Source organism: Mus musculus, chromosome 16 (assembly GCF_000001635.26).
Source record: "Mus musculus strain C57BL/6J chromosome 16, GRCm38.p6 C57BL/6J".
In the NCBI taxonomy this organism is placed as follows: Eukaryota; Metazoa; Chordata; class Mammalia; order Rodentia; family Muridae; genus Mus; species Mus musculus.
In genome coordinates this window covers 8,743,391-8,762,449 of record NC_000082.6, presented here as the reverse complement: position 1 = coordinate 8,762,449, position 19,059 = coordinate 8,743,391, and the positions used below count along the sequence as shown (strand labels likewise).

Sequence of the window (19,059 nt, the reverse complement as noted above, 5' to 3'; positions counted from 1 at the left end):
TCTATGAATGAATGAATGCAGTCTTTATGATTTCTCGGAATGGTCTAAGAACAACACCATTGGGCGGCTGGGATAGTTTGTTACTGCAGTATATAATGTCAGGTAATCCACTTCCACTCAGACGGTGAAGATGGAGTCACACTCACCTAGGGGCCCATTGTAGTTTTCAAAGATGCAGCCAGCATCGCCTTCTAGGTCTGTCTATCTGTATTGCTTTCTTTTTGTTTGTTTGTCGGGGTCTGGGAATGGAACCAGTGTCTTGTGCATGCTAGTCACAACTGCAGCAGACCTGAGCCCTTGATGGCCTCTACCCTTCCCTGGCCTCCAGGCTTCTCTGCCTCTGATCCTTCCCTCCCTCATAGCCTGACTTCAAGGCTCAGCTTAAAGATAGTGTGGGAGACAGAGATATGAAGGAGCTGGAGGAGGGAAGACCTGAGAGACTCAAGGGGAGGCATTGCTTAGATCATAAAGCTGAGATCAGCTCACCTTTTTGTTTGGGGGTCTTTGTCTGCCTGTTCAGTTGCTTTTCTTTTATCTGTAATTTTGAGATAGTCTCCTTCCTCAGCCCTGGCTGGAGTGGAACTTGTTATACAGACCAGGTTGTTCTCAAACTCAAGAGCAATTCCCTGTGTGTGTGTGTGTGTGGGGGGGGGGGGGCACTGGGGTGGCCTGAGCAGGCCACGTGTGTCAGATACTCTGGAGCTGGACTCCCAGGAAGTTGTAGGCCTTCTAATGTGGGTGCTCTGTAAGAGAAATACACCCTCTTAACTGCTAAGCCATCTTGCCAGTCACACTTCAATTTATTTTAAAAAATTGCCTCAGGAGGGCTAGAGAGATGGCTCAGTGGTTAAGAGCACTGACTGCCCTTCTTGAGGCCCTGAGTTCAGTTCCCAGCAACCACATGGTGGCTCACAACCTTCTGTAATGTGGTCTGGTGCCCTCTTCAGATCTGAAGATGTGACAATGTACTTACATACATAAAACAAATAAAAAAATCTTTAACAAAATATTGCTTAGGAGTAAAGGTTTATTGTTTACTAATGCAGTGTGCTTGGCAGCATGTACTCAGTCACTTTATTTATTTAGAGACAGGGTTTCATACAGCCCAGGCCGCAATGACATCAAAGTGGCTCCATAACGAGAAGATCTGGACATTGTGATTCTCCTGTCTCTGCCTTCTGAGTGCTGGAGATTACAGGTGTGCACCACCACACCCAGTTTATGTGCTGCTAGGGGCTGAATGAAGGGCTTAGTGCCTGCTAGGCAAACTCTCTGCCAACTGAGCCACATCTGCAGCCCTCTTCTTGTTTACAACAGCCTGATAGTAAGAACCAACCTGTGGGAGAGGACGTGGCTCAGCAGTTGAGAATGACCATCCCAGCTGGGCGTGGTGGCGTACGCCTTTAATCCCAGCACTGGGGAGGCAGAGGCAGGCGGATTTCTGAGTTTGAGGCCAGCCTGGTCTACAAAGTGAGTTCCAGGACAGCCAGGGCTATACAGAGAAACCCTGTCTCGAAAAACCAAAAAAAAAAAAAAAAAAAGAAAGAAAAAAGAAAAAACAAACAAACAAACAAACAAACAAAAAAAGAATGACTATCCCAGCTGGGTGTGGTGGTGCACGCCTTTAATCCCAGCACTCCGGAGGCAGAGACAGGCAGATTTCTGAGTTCGAGGCCAGCCTGGTCTACAGAGTGAGTTCCAGGACAGTCAGGGCTATACAGAGAAACCCTGTCCCAAAAACCAAAAAAAAAAAAAAAAGAATGCCTATCTCGCTTGCAGAGGAACCAAGTTCTGTTTCTAGTGCCTCACAGCTGCCTGTGACTCCAGTTCCAGGGAGATCTGGTGCCTCTGGCCTCCAAGGATTCCTCACCCACACGCAAATAATTTAAAATGAAATAAATGTAAAAAAAAGAGTTGATCAGGTGTGGTGGCACACACTTAGGAGGCAGAGACTGGTGGATCATCTTTGAGTTCAAGGCCAGTCTGTTCTAAAAAGTGAGTTCCAGGACAGCCAGGACTACTACATAGATCAGTGGTCTCACACTTCCTTATGCTGCAACCCTTTAAAACAGTTTCTTATGTTTCAGTGACCCTCCCCACCATAAACTTGTTTTATTGCTATTTCATAACTGTAATTTTTCTAGTGCTATGAATCTTAATGTAAATATCAGTGTTTTCCAATGGTCCTAGGCAACCCTTGTGAAAAGGTCACTTTACTCCCAAAGGGGTTGCAACCCACAGGTTGAGAACTGCTGACATAAGAAAGATCCTGTCTCAAAAACAACAACAACCAAAAACAGACAGGGAAAAAAAAAAAAAAACCAAAAACCTCAAAAAACTAAGTTTGCCGTCCAGCACCCTTACGGTGGCTTATAATTGCCCGTAACTCTAGTTCCAGGGCATCTGACACCTTCTGGCCTCCACGTGCACCTAGGCACATGGAGTTCACATATGTCAGCCAGGTACACCTAAAGTAAAATAAAATAAGCACTAGAATTATAAGTGTGTAGCACAACACCCAGTCTGTGCTTGGGGTCGAACTCAGCGCTTTGAGCAGTCTTCCAGCTGAGCCAAATCCCCCAGCCTATAAAAATATTCTTAAAGGCTTTGGGGGAATAACTCAGTAGACCCCTTGCCCTGTGTAAAACCCTAGGTTCAACCCATAAACCTGGAGGAGGAAGAGGAAGGGGATTGAGAAGAGGAGAGAGAAAAGAAAACATTCTAAGCCATGTGCTAGTGTGTGTCTAGAATCACAGCACTCTGTGAGTGACACTGAGGACTCAGGAGTTCCAGGCCAATTAGAGTTGTATAGTGAATTGGAATCTAGCCTGAGCTACATGAAGCGATGCCTCAAAAATAAAAGCATTTTTAAAAAGATTTATTTATGCCAGGCGTGGTGAGGTGGCACGCTCCTTTAATCCCAGCACTTGGGAGGCAGAGGCAGGCGCATTTCTGAGTTCGAGGCCCCACTCATTCATTCATGTTCTGGCTAGTTTTATGTCAGCTTGACACAAACTTGTCTTCTGAGATGAGAAAATCTGGTTGAGAAAATGTCTCTATAAGGTCAGGTTGTAGGCAAGTCTGTAGAGCATTTTCTTAATTAGTAATTGATGGAGAAGGGCTCAGTACATTGTGGGTGATGCCATGGCTGACTAGAGGTCCTGGAGGGTCTGTAAGAAGATGCGTTTTGAGCAAGCCAGTATGCAGAGGCTTCCTGGCCTCTGCCTCAGCTCCAGCCTTCAGGCCCCACCCTGCTGGAGTCCCTGTCCTGACTCCCTTCAGTGATAGACTAATGACGTGGACGTCAATAAGCTCAATCCTTCCCAGCTCACTTTTGGTGATAGTGGCTACATGCATTTAATCCCATCAGAGGCAGACAGATCTCTGAGTTCCAGGCCAGCCTGATCTACAGAGTCACAACAGCCAATATTACACAGTGAAACCCTGTCTTGAAAAACAACCAAAATATTAATAAAAATAAAATAAAATTTAGAAAAACAGAGAACTATGGAATGGTGGTATGTGAAATGTTAGTATTTTCCAGGAAACATTCAATTAATTATTTTAATTGTACAAAGGTCTTGTTAACATAAGAAGGATACTGGATCTGAAGCAGGCTGTAGAACACATTTGTTTTGTTTTTAGAGACAGGGTTTCCCTGTGTAGCCCTGACTGTCCTGGAACTCACTCTGTAGACCAGGCTGGCCTCAAACTCTTCCTTCAAGATCTTCCTGCCTCTGCCTCTAGAGTGCTGGGTTTAAATGTGTGCACAACCATTACCCAGCTGTAGTAAGAGTTTTTTTTTTTAAAGATTTATTTATTTTATGTAAGTATACTGTAGCTGTCTTCAGACACCCCAGAAGAGGGCGTCAGATCTCATTAGGGATGGTTGTGAGCCACCATGTGGTTGCTGGGATTTGAACTCAGGAGCAGTCTTAACCACTGAGCCATCTTTCCAACCCCCATAGTAAGAGTCTTAATTGTAGTACTCTTGAGGCAAGGCTGTGGGTTCCAAGCCAGCCTGAGTTACCTAGTGACCACTCGTATAAAAAGAAAACAATAAAACCCAGTGGATCTAATCTGACCTTGTAGCACTGGAGGTACCCACAAAAGGCTAAATCTGCATTTTAAAAGTGGACAAGACAAAATTTACATTTATTTATCTTTTGTTCTGCTGAGAATGGAACCTAGTACCTGTTTACCATCTGCCACACCTCTTCTCTGCAGTTCTTTTTTTGTTTGTTTGTTTTTTTGAGACAGGGTTTCTCTGTGTAGCCCTGGCTGTCCTGTAACTCACTCTGTAGACCAGGCTGGCCTCGGAACTCAGAAATCTGCCTGTCTCTGCCTCCGGAGTGCTGGGATTAAAGGCGTGCACCACCACACCCAGCTGGGATAGTCATTCTTTTTTTGTTTGTTTGTTTGTTTGGTTTTTTTTTTTTTTCTTTTTTTTTTTTCTTTTTTTTTTTTTTTTTTTTTGGTTTTTCGAGACAGGGTTTCTCTGTATAGCCCTGGCTGTCCTGGAACTCACTTTGTAGACCAGGCTAGCCACGAACTCAGAAATCCACCTGCCTCTGCCTCCCCAGTGCTGGGATTAAAGGCGTGTGTCCCCGCCTGAAGTTTGCTATCTAGACCAGGCTAGTTCCATCTGCCTCTGCCTCCTAAATGCTGGGATTAAAAGTGCGCATGCGCTACCTCACCCTTCAGATTTCACAATGTCCAAGGGATCCTTATTCCTACCCTTGCCATATTTGTGTATGTGCTTATTATTCATCACTAATGTATTTGTTTAGTCAGTCATTAACATAACATAGGTAGTCTGGGAGAGCTTTTTACTTGCCATGGCTTTCTGCTCCAAGCAAGCCTTGCTGCCCTCCATCCACCCCGCAGTGCTTAGTTTTTCAATGTTTATTTTATTGTATGTGTGCATGTTTGAGTGTGCATGCCTACCAAAACACGTGGATGTTGGAGGAATTTGTGGGTGTCGTTTGCTTCTACCACGTGGCTTGTGGGTACTGAGCTTGGGCAGACAGGCGATCTTTCCAGCCCTCTTTTGTCTCTTTGAGGCAGTATCTCACTTTGCAGGCAAAGCTGGCCTCAAACTCAGCACCGTCCTTAGCCTCTGAGGACATGGAAGCCACACTCTTAAGTGCGCCTGGAATACTAATGGGAATCTGGTGCCCTACTTTGAGAAAGGTGGCGACTAGGAAATTAATTTAGTCTTTTCTTTTGACCTTGTCTACAGTAAGTCTTGAGGTTATGCAAGTGAGTGTGGATTGTAGTTCAGCTGGGTGGGATTGGTGAGGTCGGGAGATGGGGGCGGTGTAGGAGTCTGGAGCGGAGAGACATAGGTCTGAGACTGCTTTCTCCTCTTTCCTAGTCCAGCCCAAAGAGTAAACCAGAGAAGCTTGGAGAAGCCCCAGAGAACTGCGCTGATGGCATCCTCCACGTCACCGCCAAGGTCACCTTCTGGGAGGATTTTGACTCAGGATACAATCTATTTTCCTCAAAGTAATATCATCTCAGAGTTGCTTCCCTGGTACCTGAGGTACACTCCTCCAGAAGTCCCCAGCACCAGCGTCATAACCAAGTTTATACTGGTTAACTGTCCTTGGAATGAAGGCATCGAATACCAAGGTATGAGCTCTTTCTGTGCTGAGGGTCACCTTGTGTTGCCGAGGTGGGTCTTGAACTCCTAGGTCTAAGCAATTCATTTGTCTTTGTCTCCCAAGTTGCTGGGGTTATATTGCCAGGATTAATCATCTATATTCTTTTTAGAGACAGAGTCTCCTGGTCAATTAAAGGTGTGTGTGACCCTAATGAGTGTTGTTAAACAGCCTATTTCTCCATTTTTATTGCTGATTTCTAAGGTTTGCAAATGTTGCCATTGGCTACCTTAAGGAATTATTATTATTATTATTAGTTGTTGTTATTTTTCTAGATAGGGTTTCTCTGTGTACCAAAGCCCTGGTCCTCCTAGACCAGGCTGGCCTTGAACTCATGGAGATCTACCTGCCTCTGCCTCCTTAAGGCAGGGATCAAAGGAGTGCACCACCACCCAGTTCTCTGACTTTTTTTTTCTCTCTCTTGAGGGTTTTAGTTGTTGGCAAGTAAGGCATTTGAGTTGAGCCTGTGCTCCGACTTTGTTCCTTTCTCTGAGTTGGACAGTGTTGACTGGCAGTCATTTCAGCCACTGAGAATGGGATTAGAATTTTGAGCAGAGTGAGCAGAGAGCAGAAGTGGGTACGCGGCAGTGTAGGCGCACTGAGGTCAGTTTTATTAAGAGTTCAAGGCCTCAGGGCTGATGATCCAAGGCAGAGGAGTCATGTTTAATCTCAACATATTCCATAAGCACTTTGAGGTCTTTTTTTTTTTTTTTTTGGCTCCTATGAGATACGGTTTCCTTGTTATGCAGCTCTGGCTTGGAACTCAGTGTATATCTCAGACTGGCCTCAAGCCTCACACTGGTTTCCTCTGTGATCTTTGTATAACCAGGTAGAAACAGAGGGCTTTATTGAATGCTGTTTGAAGGAGCTGTTGTTTTTTAGCAATATCTTCATAACTGGTGTCTTAGTTAGGGCTTTACTGCTGTGAACAGACACCATGACCAAGGCAAGTCTTATAAAAAAACATTTAATTGGGGCTGGCTTACAGGTTCAGAGGTTCAGTCCATTATCATCAAGGTGGGAGCATGGCAGTATCCAGGCAGGCATGGCTCAGGCAGAGCTGAGAGTTCTACATCTTCATCCAAAGGCTGCTAGTGGAAGACAGACTTCCAGGCAACTAGGGTGAGGATCTTATGCCCACACCCACAGCGACACACCTATTCCAACCAGGTCACATCTATTCCAACAAGGCCACACCTGCAGATGGTGCCACTCACTGGTCCAAGGATATACAAACCATCACACAGGGGCTTCAAGTAAATGTCTTTTATGTCCAAGGACTGCACCAAATGAAATGAGTTAAATTAACATTAAAAACTGGACTTACGCGCCAGGCATAGTGACACAGGCCTTTAACTCCCACACTCAGGCAGAGAGACTGGGAGATCTCTGAGTTCGAGGCCAGCCTGGTCTATTGTGAACCCGAGGCCATCTGTGGCTCCAGAGTGAGATCCTATTTCAAAACCAAACAAGCAAATGAAACAGAATTGGTCCCTTAGGGAAGCTGAGATAGAATTGAAGCTAGCCTGGGTTATCTGGAAGCAAGAAAGGCAGGTGTGAACATATAGCCTTAATCCCGGTGGAGACAGGCGATCTCCAAGCTGAGGCCCCCCACCATGTTCGCCACAGCAAGTTCTTGGCCATCCTGGGGCTTAGTTTAGTGCTGATAATCAGTCTCAGAAGAACAGACAAATGGTAAACCCATAGCCACAGTCTGTGTGCTGCCTCCTCCAGGTTTCTGGGAGCCTGTCCTCCTCTCAGGCTTCATTTCAACCCGTTTTGAATTAATTTTGGCAAAGCTGCTGGTTGGCAGATGTAGAGGTCTTAGGTGTCCTGCCGTGTGCTCAGAGTTCCTCAGGTTAGAGATGTCTGCGCAGACTTTGCTCTTATCCTTTGTATCTACCTAGGCCAGAATGGTTTGGAGGAAGAGGGCTGGGTAGCAGCAGGAAAAGTTACAGAAATTTACAAATGAATCTGCTGTTTCCCTTCAGGCAATGTTTGTCTTTTCCTGTGGGTACAGAGGAGGCCATTCCTAACTATGGGGCTCCGTTCTGACTGGGGAGATTCTGAGGAGTCGGCATTTATGTCTGTGTAGTTCTGTCAAGCCTGGGACTTGTATGTCAGGCTGAGGTCCATCCAAATTGATTCCTTTATTAGAAACTGTCTCCAGCCTTGAATCCCAGCTCTTGGGAGGCAGAAGCAGGCCAGTGAGTTGGAGGCCAGCCTGGCTACAGATCAAGTTCCAGGGCAGCCTGGGCTACACACAATAGAACAAAATAAACATTGTCTCCACAGTTTAGGTCAGGTTGGCCTGGAACACTCACTATGTCACTCAGGTAAGCCTCTAACTTACAGGAATCCTCCTGCCTCATTCTTCCTTATACCTGGATTGCAGGCACAAGCTACCATTCCTGGCTAGACTTTTTTTTTTTAGACTTTTTATTTACATTTTAATATTAATATGTTGAGGTTGCAAGAATTGCTGTGTGCTCAAAGCCAACCTGTGATCCTGTTTTTAAAAATCCAATATGGGGTTTGGTGGTGGTGGCACACAGGCCAACCTGGTCTACAGAGCAAGTTAGGATAGTCAGGGCTACACAGAGAAACTTCCCTGAAAAAAAAAACAAAAATTAAAAAAATAAAAGGATAGTAAAGAAGGAAAGCTCATATATGTTGGAGTCCTGCTGCTCAAACGTCACTGAGGCAAGCATGCTGGCCCTGGCGATGGAGGGGGGTTTGAGGAAGAGGATTTGATTCATTCCTGAAACTCAGATTTCTGGGACTGAAGTAGTGTTAATGTGTATGATGGCTTGAGGAGCCTTAAGTGGGAAAAGTTTGATTCAAGACCAAAGGAATTCACTGAAGAAAGTGGACTCTTCCTTGTATCTGTTGCACACATCACCTTCTCTCCCTCTCTCTCCCTCCCTCTCTCCTTCTCCCTCTCTCTCTCTCTCTTTCTCTCTCTCTCTCTCTCCCCCCCTCTCCCCCTCTCCCCCGCCCCCTTTTATTCCTGCTTACCTCCACTCCCCAGCTCCACCCCCATTACAGGGTTTCTCTAGTCCTGACTGACCTGGAACTCTGCCTGCCTCTGTCTCTTGAGTGCTGAGATTAAAGGTGTGCACCACCACACCTGGTCCTACTTCAGGTTTTAGAAAGAGTCTGAAGAGTCTGACTACATAACCCTAGCCGGCCTGGAACTTTTTATGTAGACCAGGTTAGCCTCTCAAGTGCTGCCTTTGCCTCCCAAGTGCTGGAACTAAAGGCGTGTACCACCAGATGGGTACATCCAGGACATTATGTAGAATACAGCTTTTCTTTACATTTTTCATTGCTGGGTTCAAATTCAGAGCCTTAGACATGACTACTCTAAGCAAATGCTCTACCACTGAGCTCCATGCCCAGCCTCCACCAAACAACCCATTTGTACTTTGTGCAGGTGATTAATACATCAACAGGGAGGGGAAAGCATGCTTTGTTCATGTTAACTCATTAATTCATATGTATATTCTCTCCTATTAATTTTTTAAAAATTTACTTTCAAATCACGTTTATTTATTGTGTGTATGTATGTGCATATAAATGCGTATGTACATGTTCTGGGACATCAGAAGATAACTTTGTAGGAGTTGGCTCTTTCATGTGGGTCTTAAGGATTGAAGTCAGCGACAAACACTCAGCAGCCAGGCGCAGTACCGCCCTCGGGTCAGCTGGCTCTTACCATCACCACCCTAGCACACCACAGGAACCTTCTGGGATGGTGGATGTTAGCATTCAGGAGATAGATGGTTTCCTCTGGCTTCACAACGGTATGCAGCTTCCGATACTATCTAGTTCTGAAACTATGGTGCTCAGAATGGAAGTCAGGGCATGCTACACAAGTGTTCTACCACCGAGAACCATCCCTTGGCCCTTCTAGAACATTTCTTTAAAAAAAAAAAAATTATTGCAGGCTGGAGAGATGGCTCAGAGGTTAAGAGCACTGTCTGCTCTCCCAGAGATCCCAGAGTTCAATTCCCAGCAACCACATCTATAGCCTCATAACCATCTATAATGTGGTCTGATGCCCTCTTCTGGTATGCAGGTTGTCTTAGTTAGGGTTTTACTTCTGTGAGCAGTCACCATAACCAAGACAAGTCTTATAAAGTACAACATTGAATTGGGGCTGGCTTACGGGTTCAGAGGTTGAGTCCATTATCATCATGGTGAGAGGCATGGCAGCATCCATGGTGCAGGAGGAGCTAAGAGTCCTATCTCTTGTTCCAAATACAGCTAGGAGAAGACTGACTTTCAGGGAGCTAAGATAAGGGTCTTAAAGCCCACACCCGCAGTGATACTTCCCCCAGCAAGGCCACACCTCCTAATAGTGCCTTTCCCTGGGCCAAGCATATTCAAACCCTCACACAGGGTATACATGCAGATAGAGCACTCATACATAAATAAATAAACCTGAAAAAAAAAAGTATGTGCCACTATGCCTGGCCAATAAAATGCCATGATATATGTGGAGGTCAAAGGACAACTGTGTAGAGTTTGTTCTCTCCTCCCCCTTTTCCATAGTGGGAGGCTTGTGAGGTGAGTGCTGAGCCATTTCACCAGCCTTAGAACATTTTCTCCCTTCCCAGGAGACAGACAGCACACACACTGCTCACACCCCACTCCCCGCTCTAGCAGCAGCCACTGATCAATATGGACTTGCCTATCCTGAGTGGCTCGTACGATTTCAGTCATGCAATATGTGATCTTTCACTTTGTCTTATCATGTGCTAGGCAGATGCTGTACTGCAGGGATACCATGGTCTTACTGTGTGGCCAAGACTGGTCTGGAACTTGCAGTCTTCCTGCCTTCTGAGTACTGGGATCACAGACATGTATCAGGCTCTTTGCTAACTCTAATGCTCTCTTGTTTCATCCTTTTGGTGCAGAGGATGGAACTCAGCCAGGATCTCGCTCCTGCTAGGCAAGCTTTATACCACTGAGCTAAGCCCCTGGCCCCAGGCTAAGGTAGCATAATCTCTCGGATCTCTGAATTCTAGCCTCTCCTGTTCTACACCAGGAGTGCCAGGCCAGCCAGGACTACATAGTGAGACCTTATCTCAAAAACAAACAAAACCAGTAATCACAGGTAGGGGTGTCCAACCCTAGGGGAATGAGTTGCATGTGGCTGTGAATTCAGCAAAATGCAAAAATCTAAACTTGTGCTACTGAGCTACCTTCAGTCCCCTGATGTTGTTTTAAAAGATTGTTTTTTATTTATATTTATATTATACAGTAGATGTTTTACTTGCATGTATGTCCATGCTGCATGCATGCAGGGTCTTTAGGGTTGGGATATTACAACCCCACCCACTTTTAATTTGATTGCACAGTTCATGAGAGCAGCCTCTCCCCCTCACCCCACACACAGGGTTCCTCTGTGTAGCCCTGGCTGTCCTGGAACTCTCTCTGTAGACCAGGCTGGCCTCGAACTCAGAGATCTGCCTGCCTCTGCCTCCCAAGTGCTGAGAGTAAAGGCGTGCACCACCACTGCCGGATGAGAGCAAACTTTATAGGTGACAAAAACTTAGAGATGGGGCTGGAGAAATGGCTCAGTGGTTAAGAGCACTGACTGCTCTTCCGGAGGTCCTGAGTTCAAATCCAGACAACCACATGGTGGCTCACAACCATCTCTCCATCCATAATGAGATCTGATGCCCTCTTCTGGTGTGTCTGAAGACAGCTACAGTGTACTTACATATAACAATAAATAGATCTTAAAAACCCCAAAAACTTGGAGAATTCCGAAAAGACTAAAGGGACATAGGGTATCAGCCATTTGGGGGAGTCAGGTGATCCCCTGATGCACAACCAAGTGATTTCCATATTAGTCTCTATGAGGCCTCTCTCAGGTTGAGACAAATGCTCACTATAGCGCTGGAGGCTGGCCTTCCAGGAGTTGCACCAAGCTTCCTCTCGCCTTTCCATTCACACCTTCATGCTTAGCTGCAAAAGCCTGCTTTCTGCTTCCAGGGCAAAACCCCCACCCAGCAACCAAAGAGTTTAAATGTCTAAACCCTGTTGTGTCCCCACTTTGAAACCACCTAGGAGAGTAGCTCATAGGTGGAGTGCTTGCTTAGCCTGAGAAAGATTCTAGGCTCATTCCTTAGTCAGCACTTGAACCCAACTAAAAAGCTAAATTCCCATTGCTCTTTTGTTGCTCCAAAACTCAAGGGTTTTTTTTGTTTTGTTTTGGTTTGGTTTGGTTTTGTATGTTCTAAACATGCACACATTTTAAGTTAAATACTTAAAATTTATCTTTTGTGGTCTTGGTGTTCCAACCCAGAGCCTTGGGCACAGTGGGGGGCTGCTGTCCTCAGAGCTGTACCCTAAGCCTAAACGGTCTGAGTTTGATCCCTGGGACTGACCGCCATGGAAGGAGACTGTAAAACTGTGCTCTGACTGATGCATTCACACCACTGTACCTGCATGCAGACACATAAACACACTAAATACATGTCAGAAAATGAAGATTTACATTAAAAAGAAAATATTTTTATTCAGAGAAATAGTCCGTGCGTGTCCAGCGCATCTTCCTGTGAGGGTGTTCTTTTTCTCATACAGAGAATTTAATGAAGGCACCTAGAGCTCGGGGCAGGAGTTCTGCCACTGAGCTACATCTCAGGCCTCTGTTGTGGTTTTAAAAGATTGGTTTGCTTATTTGATATGTATAGATGCACCATTCGCATGCAGAGTCCTCGGTGTTGGGGTATTACAGATGGTGGCTAACCGCCGAGGTGAGTGGTGTGGGGAGTCCAATCTAGGCATTCTGGAAGAGGGGCCAGGGACTTTTTTTTTTAAGATTTATTTACTTATGTATATGAGTACACTGTCACTGTTTTCAGACACACTGAAAGAGCCTCAGATTCCATTACAGATGGTTGTGAGCCGCCATGTGGTTGCTGGGAATTGAACTCAGGACCTCTGGAAGAGCAGTCAGTGCTCTTAACTGCTGAGCCATCTCTCCACCCCTGTGGTCAGTGATTTTTAACACAGGTCCATCTTTCCCCATAGTTTTTCCTGGTGCTGTGATAAAAGGCTTTGAAAGGGTTATTTACTTGTTTAGGTCCTGGGTTCTGACCCCATCACTGCAAACAAGCCAACCTCTCTCTAAGAAAGCAGCTGTTTTAGGGTTTAGTTCTAAGTATTTCTATCAGGTGGCTCACAAGCCCTTGTTACACTAGCTCCAAGGGGTCAGACCCTCCTTGCACCTGTGCAAGCATTCACACAGACGTATGCTTACGTGGCAACTCATAGCCTGCATGGGCACTGTAAGCAGGTGGCGAACATGTGTGTGTGTGTGTGCGCGCGCATACATATATACATGCATACATGTATGCAAATTATCATAAAATTAAATTTTTAAGTTCTTTTTGAGAAAAGGTTTCTCTGTAGCCATCTCTATTGTAATAATTGTTTCATCTCAGTTGAGGTTCTTAACTCACTTTTGGTCGTTCAGTTCCCAGATAAAAGACACACAACCTTTATTTATAATAAGCACTTAAAGCATTAGAGCTGGGCAGATATCTACCCTACTTGCTATTATGTCTTCTTCCCTGCCAATAACCAGAGATATGACTCACCACACCCCGCTTAGGCCTCTCATTCCAATTGGCCAGCCGTCATGGCCGTGTTTGAATAACTCACTCACTGAGTGGCATCCCTCCACCTTTTTCTCCTCCTCATGTTCTCTCCTCAGATCCCAAAACCCGGAGCTCCACTTCCGCCTCTTCTGCCCAGCTATTGGCTGTAGGCATCTTTATTCACCAACAGGGATAACTTGTGGGTAGAAGGGCAAGATTCCTGAGTATCGGGCTGGAGAGATGGCTCAGCGGTTAAGAGCACTGACTGCTCTTCCAGAGGTCCTGAGTTCAATTCCCAGCAACCACATGGTGGCTCACAACCATCTGTAATGAGATCTGATGCCCTCTTCTGGTGTATCTGAAGATAGCAACAGTGTTCCCACATACATGAAATAAATAAATAAATAAATAAATAAATAAATAAATAAATAAAAAAAAAAAAAAAAAAAGATTCCTGAGTATCACTTTTGTACAAGCAGATTCTCTTGTCCCTAGGGGCCAGGTAGGCCTTTGGGGCCAGTATTTAGCATTACAATGCGTAGCAACTGACAGTTTAAACACCTGCATATCCTGGAATAGATGCTGACCAGGCTGGCCTTGAACTCAGAGATCTGCTTACCTCTGCCTCCCAAGTGCTAGGATTACAAGTGCATGCCACTACAACGTTTTAGTGCTTTTCTTGCTCTGTGAGTCCTGCCATTGTCATCCAAGGTTACAACAGGAGGGTGAGCTTGGTTATGATTCCCGGGAAGCTAGTTGGCCCTAGTTTCACCACTACTCATAAAAGCAAAACCCAACAGCTCTGATGCTCCGCCCCCAGCCACAGCAACCACAGAACTTCCCAGAACAGGGATGGGAGGTGGAGGGAGGGTTAGAAGGCAGGGCTGGCCAGTCATTGCTGCCAGCTTTTCTCAGCTTTGGTTCAGTGGCGTCTCTGTCCGGAAGCTTTTGCTTGCTTGCTTGCTTGCTTGCTTGCTTGCTTGCTGTTTTGTGAGCCACTTTTAAGAATGTAAAGCTCTTAAGGTTGAAGATGGCTCTTTTTGGTGGCATGCTTGTCTCTAGGATGGGTAAAATTCTGGCTTCTATCTGTAGCACCACAGAAAAAATGTAAAGAGAATTCAATTGAAAAGGAACTAAGCAGACCCAGCTTCCTCCACACCTGGCTAGGCCTCTGTCCTTTGGTGGTGTGCTTCCCCAAATGGCCTGAAAGGAAGAATGTTAGTGACAGATAGGAGTTCACTCAACCTTACCACCTACACGGGGTTGGTATCCTAACGGTGTGTGCCACCATGCCTGCTTTTCTCATGCAGGTTTCAGTTAGGGTTTGTTGCTGATGCACCTGGGCTCTCCTGTGGGAAGTGTGTATGCTCTGCCACTGAACCAGATTCGCAGCCTGTTGGATTTTTATTTTGTATGAGACAGGGTCTCATTTGCCCCATCTGCTGGCTCTGTTTGTTTTGACCTTGAGTGTCCCACACTCTAGAAGGGCCCCAAATTGACCTGTAGCCTGTGTTGATGCTGACCCTGCCGGGCAGGGTTGCCATTTCTTTTGATGTTGTTTGTTTTTTGTTTGTTTTGTTTGTTTGTTTGTTTGTTTGTTTTTCCTAGACAAGGTTTCTCTGAAGCCCTGGCTGCCCTGGTACTCACTCTGTAGACCAGGCTGGCCTCGAACTCAGAAATCCACCTGCCTCTGCACCACTACGCCCGGCCAGGGCTGCCATTTCTTAGTTCCCGGGACACATGTAGCTTTAGGTTTGCACTCAGAATTGAGTGGAATGCTAACGAACCTTGCTTGGGCTAAGGAACAGGCTGCCTTGCAGCTCATTTCTCGTGTTCATGGTATAGCAGTAAGCATGGTGACATCTGAACACGAGTGTTTCAACCTTTATCATGTGAGTGACAAAACTAGGCCGTTTCCCTGACCAGAACCTTCAGTTTGGGTCCTTCATGGGCTCATCTCACTCTGATCCCACCAGGCTGGCAGACGCCAGTTTGGGCTACAAAGTGATCTTTAGGCGAGCCAGGGCTTGGCAAGACCCACTCCCAAGAAAAAGAAAAAATACCTCCCAAATTCACCATGCAAGGTGGCACACACCTTTGATCCCCACAGGGAAGCAGAGGCAGTTCTAGGATGGCCTAGGCTGCTAAGAGAAACCCTGTCTCAACAAACAAACAAAAAGCAAAACAAAATCTCCCAAATTGACTTCATCGAAAGGCTTGACCCTGACCGTTGGCCCAAGTCCTCATTCCTTTCTTGGGCATGATTAGGTCTGCTTCCTCTGTGGATACTGGAGAGAATTTTTCAGAGTAGGTACAAGAACAAGGCCTGTCAATTCTATATCCACTCTGATGCCTTATCTGCCAGGTATCAACATGGCTTCCAGGTAGGTAAATATTTCGGTTCTGTAGAAAAAACCCCAATCCAATGTTTATGCTGAGTCATGGCACCTGCCCTCTTTGCAAAATGTGTTTTGCCCGCAGTATGATGATAGGGCAGCCCTTCCCTCCCCTGCACTTAGCAGCTCTAATGACAAATGGACCTCTCCCAGTGGTTCCCATCTCTGAGTGTTCTGCCTCTTCAGGCCTCAGTTGTTGAACCAGGGAAAAGGTTATAAATTTAAAAAACAAAACAAAACTTAGCAGTGGCCAAGGATGGCACCTAGCCCTCTTTCCCTGCAGAGCTTCACCAGGAGCTTTGGAGACATCTTAGCATTGAAGCTCCGAGGAGGCCCAGGGTTCTCCCACATACCCTTCTGTGCAAACGGGCTTTGTACATAGTACACTTAGAGGACAGCTGGGCCAGGTGACGACAGAGTCATCGATTCTGGGCTTGGGATTTTAGGCCTTGGGATTTTCCTCTTCATTGTTTTTCCTGAATTTCTTGTCTTTTTCAGACAGGGTCTCAGAGTAGCCTTTATCACTCAAGTGATGGCATCACAGATATAAGCCACTATGCCAGACCACACTATGCCAGATCTCCTGTCATCACCTGGGGTTTATACAGTGTGGGAATTGAAAAGAGGACTCTGTGCATATTACACAAGCCCTCTAGGAACATAAGTGTATTCCTAGCCCATATCAGGCAAGCTCTTTACTAATAGAGCTATACCCTGCTTCTAGTACTGCTTTTACTAGAAGCTGGAGTGATCAGGAAATAAAGTGCACCTGCACCCAACATCTGAAGGGCATGAAAAGGCCTGACAGGAAGAAGGAAGGGCTGTGGCGAGAGACCTCCTGAGCCTGTGGCACCTGTGCTTCTGCCCCTGCATTTCTGGGCACCCCTAACTTCCAGGCACCAGTAAACATTAGCTGCAAGGAACTAAATTAGGTCTTCATTAAGCAGCCCCTACAGTGTGCTGGGGCTAATGATAGTGGTGAGCAATCTAGAGGTACTCTGGTCTATCGATAGGGCTGGAATGAAAAAAAAATTTTTTTTAAAGATTTATTTATGCCTGGCGGTGGTGGCATACTCCTTTAATCCCAGCACTTGGGGGGCAGAGGCAGGCGGGTTTCTGAGTTCGAGGCCAGCCTGGTCTACAGAGTGAGTTCTAGGACAGCCAGGGCTACACAGAGGAACCCTGTCTTGAGAAAAAAAAAAAAAGAAGAAGAAGAAAAAAATTTATTTATTATATGTAAGTACACTGTAGCTGTCCTCAGATACTCCAGAAAAAGGCATCAGATTTCGTTATGGATGGTTGTGAGCCACCATATGGTTGTGGGATTTGAACTCCGGACCTTCAGAAGAGCAGTTGGTGCTCTTAACCACTGAGCCATCTCGCCAGCCCCCTAGAATGAGATTTTTAAAGAATTTGGTTATCTATCTTATTTTATGCAAGGGATATTCCGCTGCGTGCCTGTCTGTTCACCAAGTGCATGCGTAGTCTCTAGGAAGGACAGGATATGGTGGGTGTCAGAGTTACAGACAGTTGTGAGCTTCCATGGGGTGCTGGGAATCAGCTGCGGGTCCTCTGAAGAGGACCTCTTTTGCTTGTTTTGTTTCACTGTTGTTTTATGAGTCAGGGTCTCTCTGTGTAGTCCTGGCTATCCGGAAGCTCAGTATGTAGACTAGGCTGGCCTTGAACGCACAGAAGCCTGCTTGCTGCTGCCCTCTGAATGGAGGGATTAAATGTGGGTGCTAACAGTAAGCCTCACAAGATTGAACAAAATTACTTTCTCCTTTCAGTTTCTGTGTAGAGGGTATGTGTGTGTGCACATGTGTGCTCCAGGGTGGGGTCAGAGGCCAAAGGACAATTGAAGGAGACTGATCTCTCCTTACACCATGCAGATAGGTCACAGGGTTCAAACTTGGGTCATGAGATGTGGTAGCAGGTGCCATTACACTGGAGCCATCTCTGCAACCCAACAGTTCTAGTGTATAATATGTTGCTATAATAGAGCAACTTTACAAGGACTCGCTTTGTTCTAGTTCTGTAGATCAGAAACTTAAGTGGACTCCAACGGTTTCTCTCCTTAGAGGGTTGCTTAAAGCCAAAGGCAGGTCTGGATGCTCGGATGGACGACTGCTCACTAGGCTCTTTGCACGATTCAGTCCCATGGGTGAGGATTCACTGTTGAGATACACTGGGCCTTTCAACTCTCTTACACACCCGGTCCTAGGGATCTGCTTAAAGGCCAATATAATTATGAGAGACCTAACTGGATTAACCTTTACTTGTGTGGTTATTTTTGGCAATGGTCTCCCTGTAGAACAGGCTGCCCTTGAACTCAGGGCAATCTACCTGCCTCTGGAATGTTGGGATTAAAAGCAGGGGTTGGGCAGGGGAGGCACTTATTCTGGCTTAGCCTTTTTTCTTTTGTTGATTCACCATCCAGAATTGTTTGAGAATTTCACACATGCATAGAACATGATTGGACTAAGTCTACCTCTTACTGAATTAAAAAAAAAAAAAGGAAGAGAAAAAAGGAAAGGAAAGAAGAAAGGGAGGGGCATGTCTGCTTCTGGGTATGGTGCAGGAGGAGGTTATTGCAGATAAGTACGAGGGCATAGCCAGAGACAGACATCTGAGAGACTTCAGACTGGATGCCACCAGACTGAGCTGTGCAGTGGAGGGAGAGGGAGGGGAAGGGGAAAGGGGAAGGGGAGAGCAGGGACCAGGAGGCCTAAAGATACAAAAAAAAGAGCAGGTAACCGAAACGGTTGGATTATATAGGAAGAACAGCCTACCCCTTGGGCTGGAGAATTCAGGGTAGAGAGTGGGGTATGCCAGTCAGGAGGGAAGGGGCTGAGAGATTGCTGGAGAACCAGGTATGTTTTGATATATTAAAGAGACACCATAGCCATTTGTTCCAGGTTTGATGCCTAACACCCAGCACCATAATTTTTCCCTCTTCAATCTCATGTACTTGCTTGCTTAGTTATTATTTATTTATAACACATCAAGTGCATTTTCTGCTACCTGTATGCCTATATGTGCATGAAGTATGGGACTGTATTGGAGCATGGACAGCCTTCACTTGTCAAAAGCTACTCAGCTAGGACTTGATGGGGTTCTTCCATGCTTTCGATGGCCTAGGTGTGTGTGCAGTCTCAGATGCTGTGAGTTCATGTGCTGAATAGCCCTGTCTGTCAGGTCACACAAATATGATTTCACTGGAGATGTCCATGCCCCTGGCTCTTACCGTCATTCTGTCTCCTCTTCAGTGATGCCTTTGAACCTTAGGGAAGGGCTGTGTGCCTTTAGAGATGAGCTCTGGAAGTCTTCTGTTTTCTCATAGATTTCTGCACTTACCGCCTGTCTACTGCTGAGAAAAGCTTCTTT

General features: G+C 45.9%; 1 protein-coding gene across 1 annotated transcript in view; it reads left to right on the top strand.

Moving 5' to 3' along the window:
- Nucleotides 1-5,382: 5,382 nt before the first annotated feature.
- Usp7 (ubiquitin specific peptidase 7) overlaps nucleotides 5,383-19,059 on the top strand; it is a 68,346-nt gene continuing 54,669 nt past the window's right edge. The window contains exon 1 of the mRNA XM_006522138.3: nucleotides 5,383-5,634. Within this exon, the coding sequence (XP_006522201.1) occupies nucleotides 5,433-5,634 (202 nt within the window). The 5' untranslated portion in view covers nucleotides 5,383-5,432. The remainder of the gene's footprint in view (nucleotides 5,635-19,059) is intronic.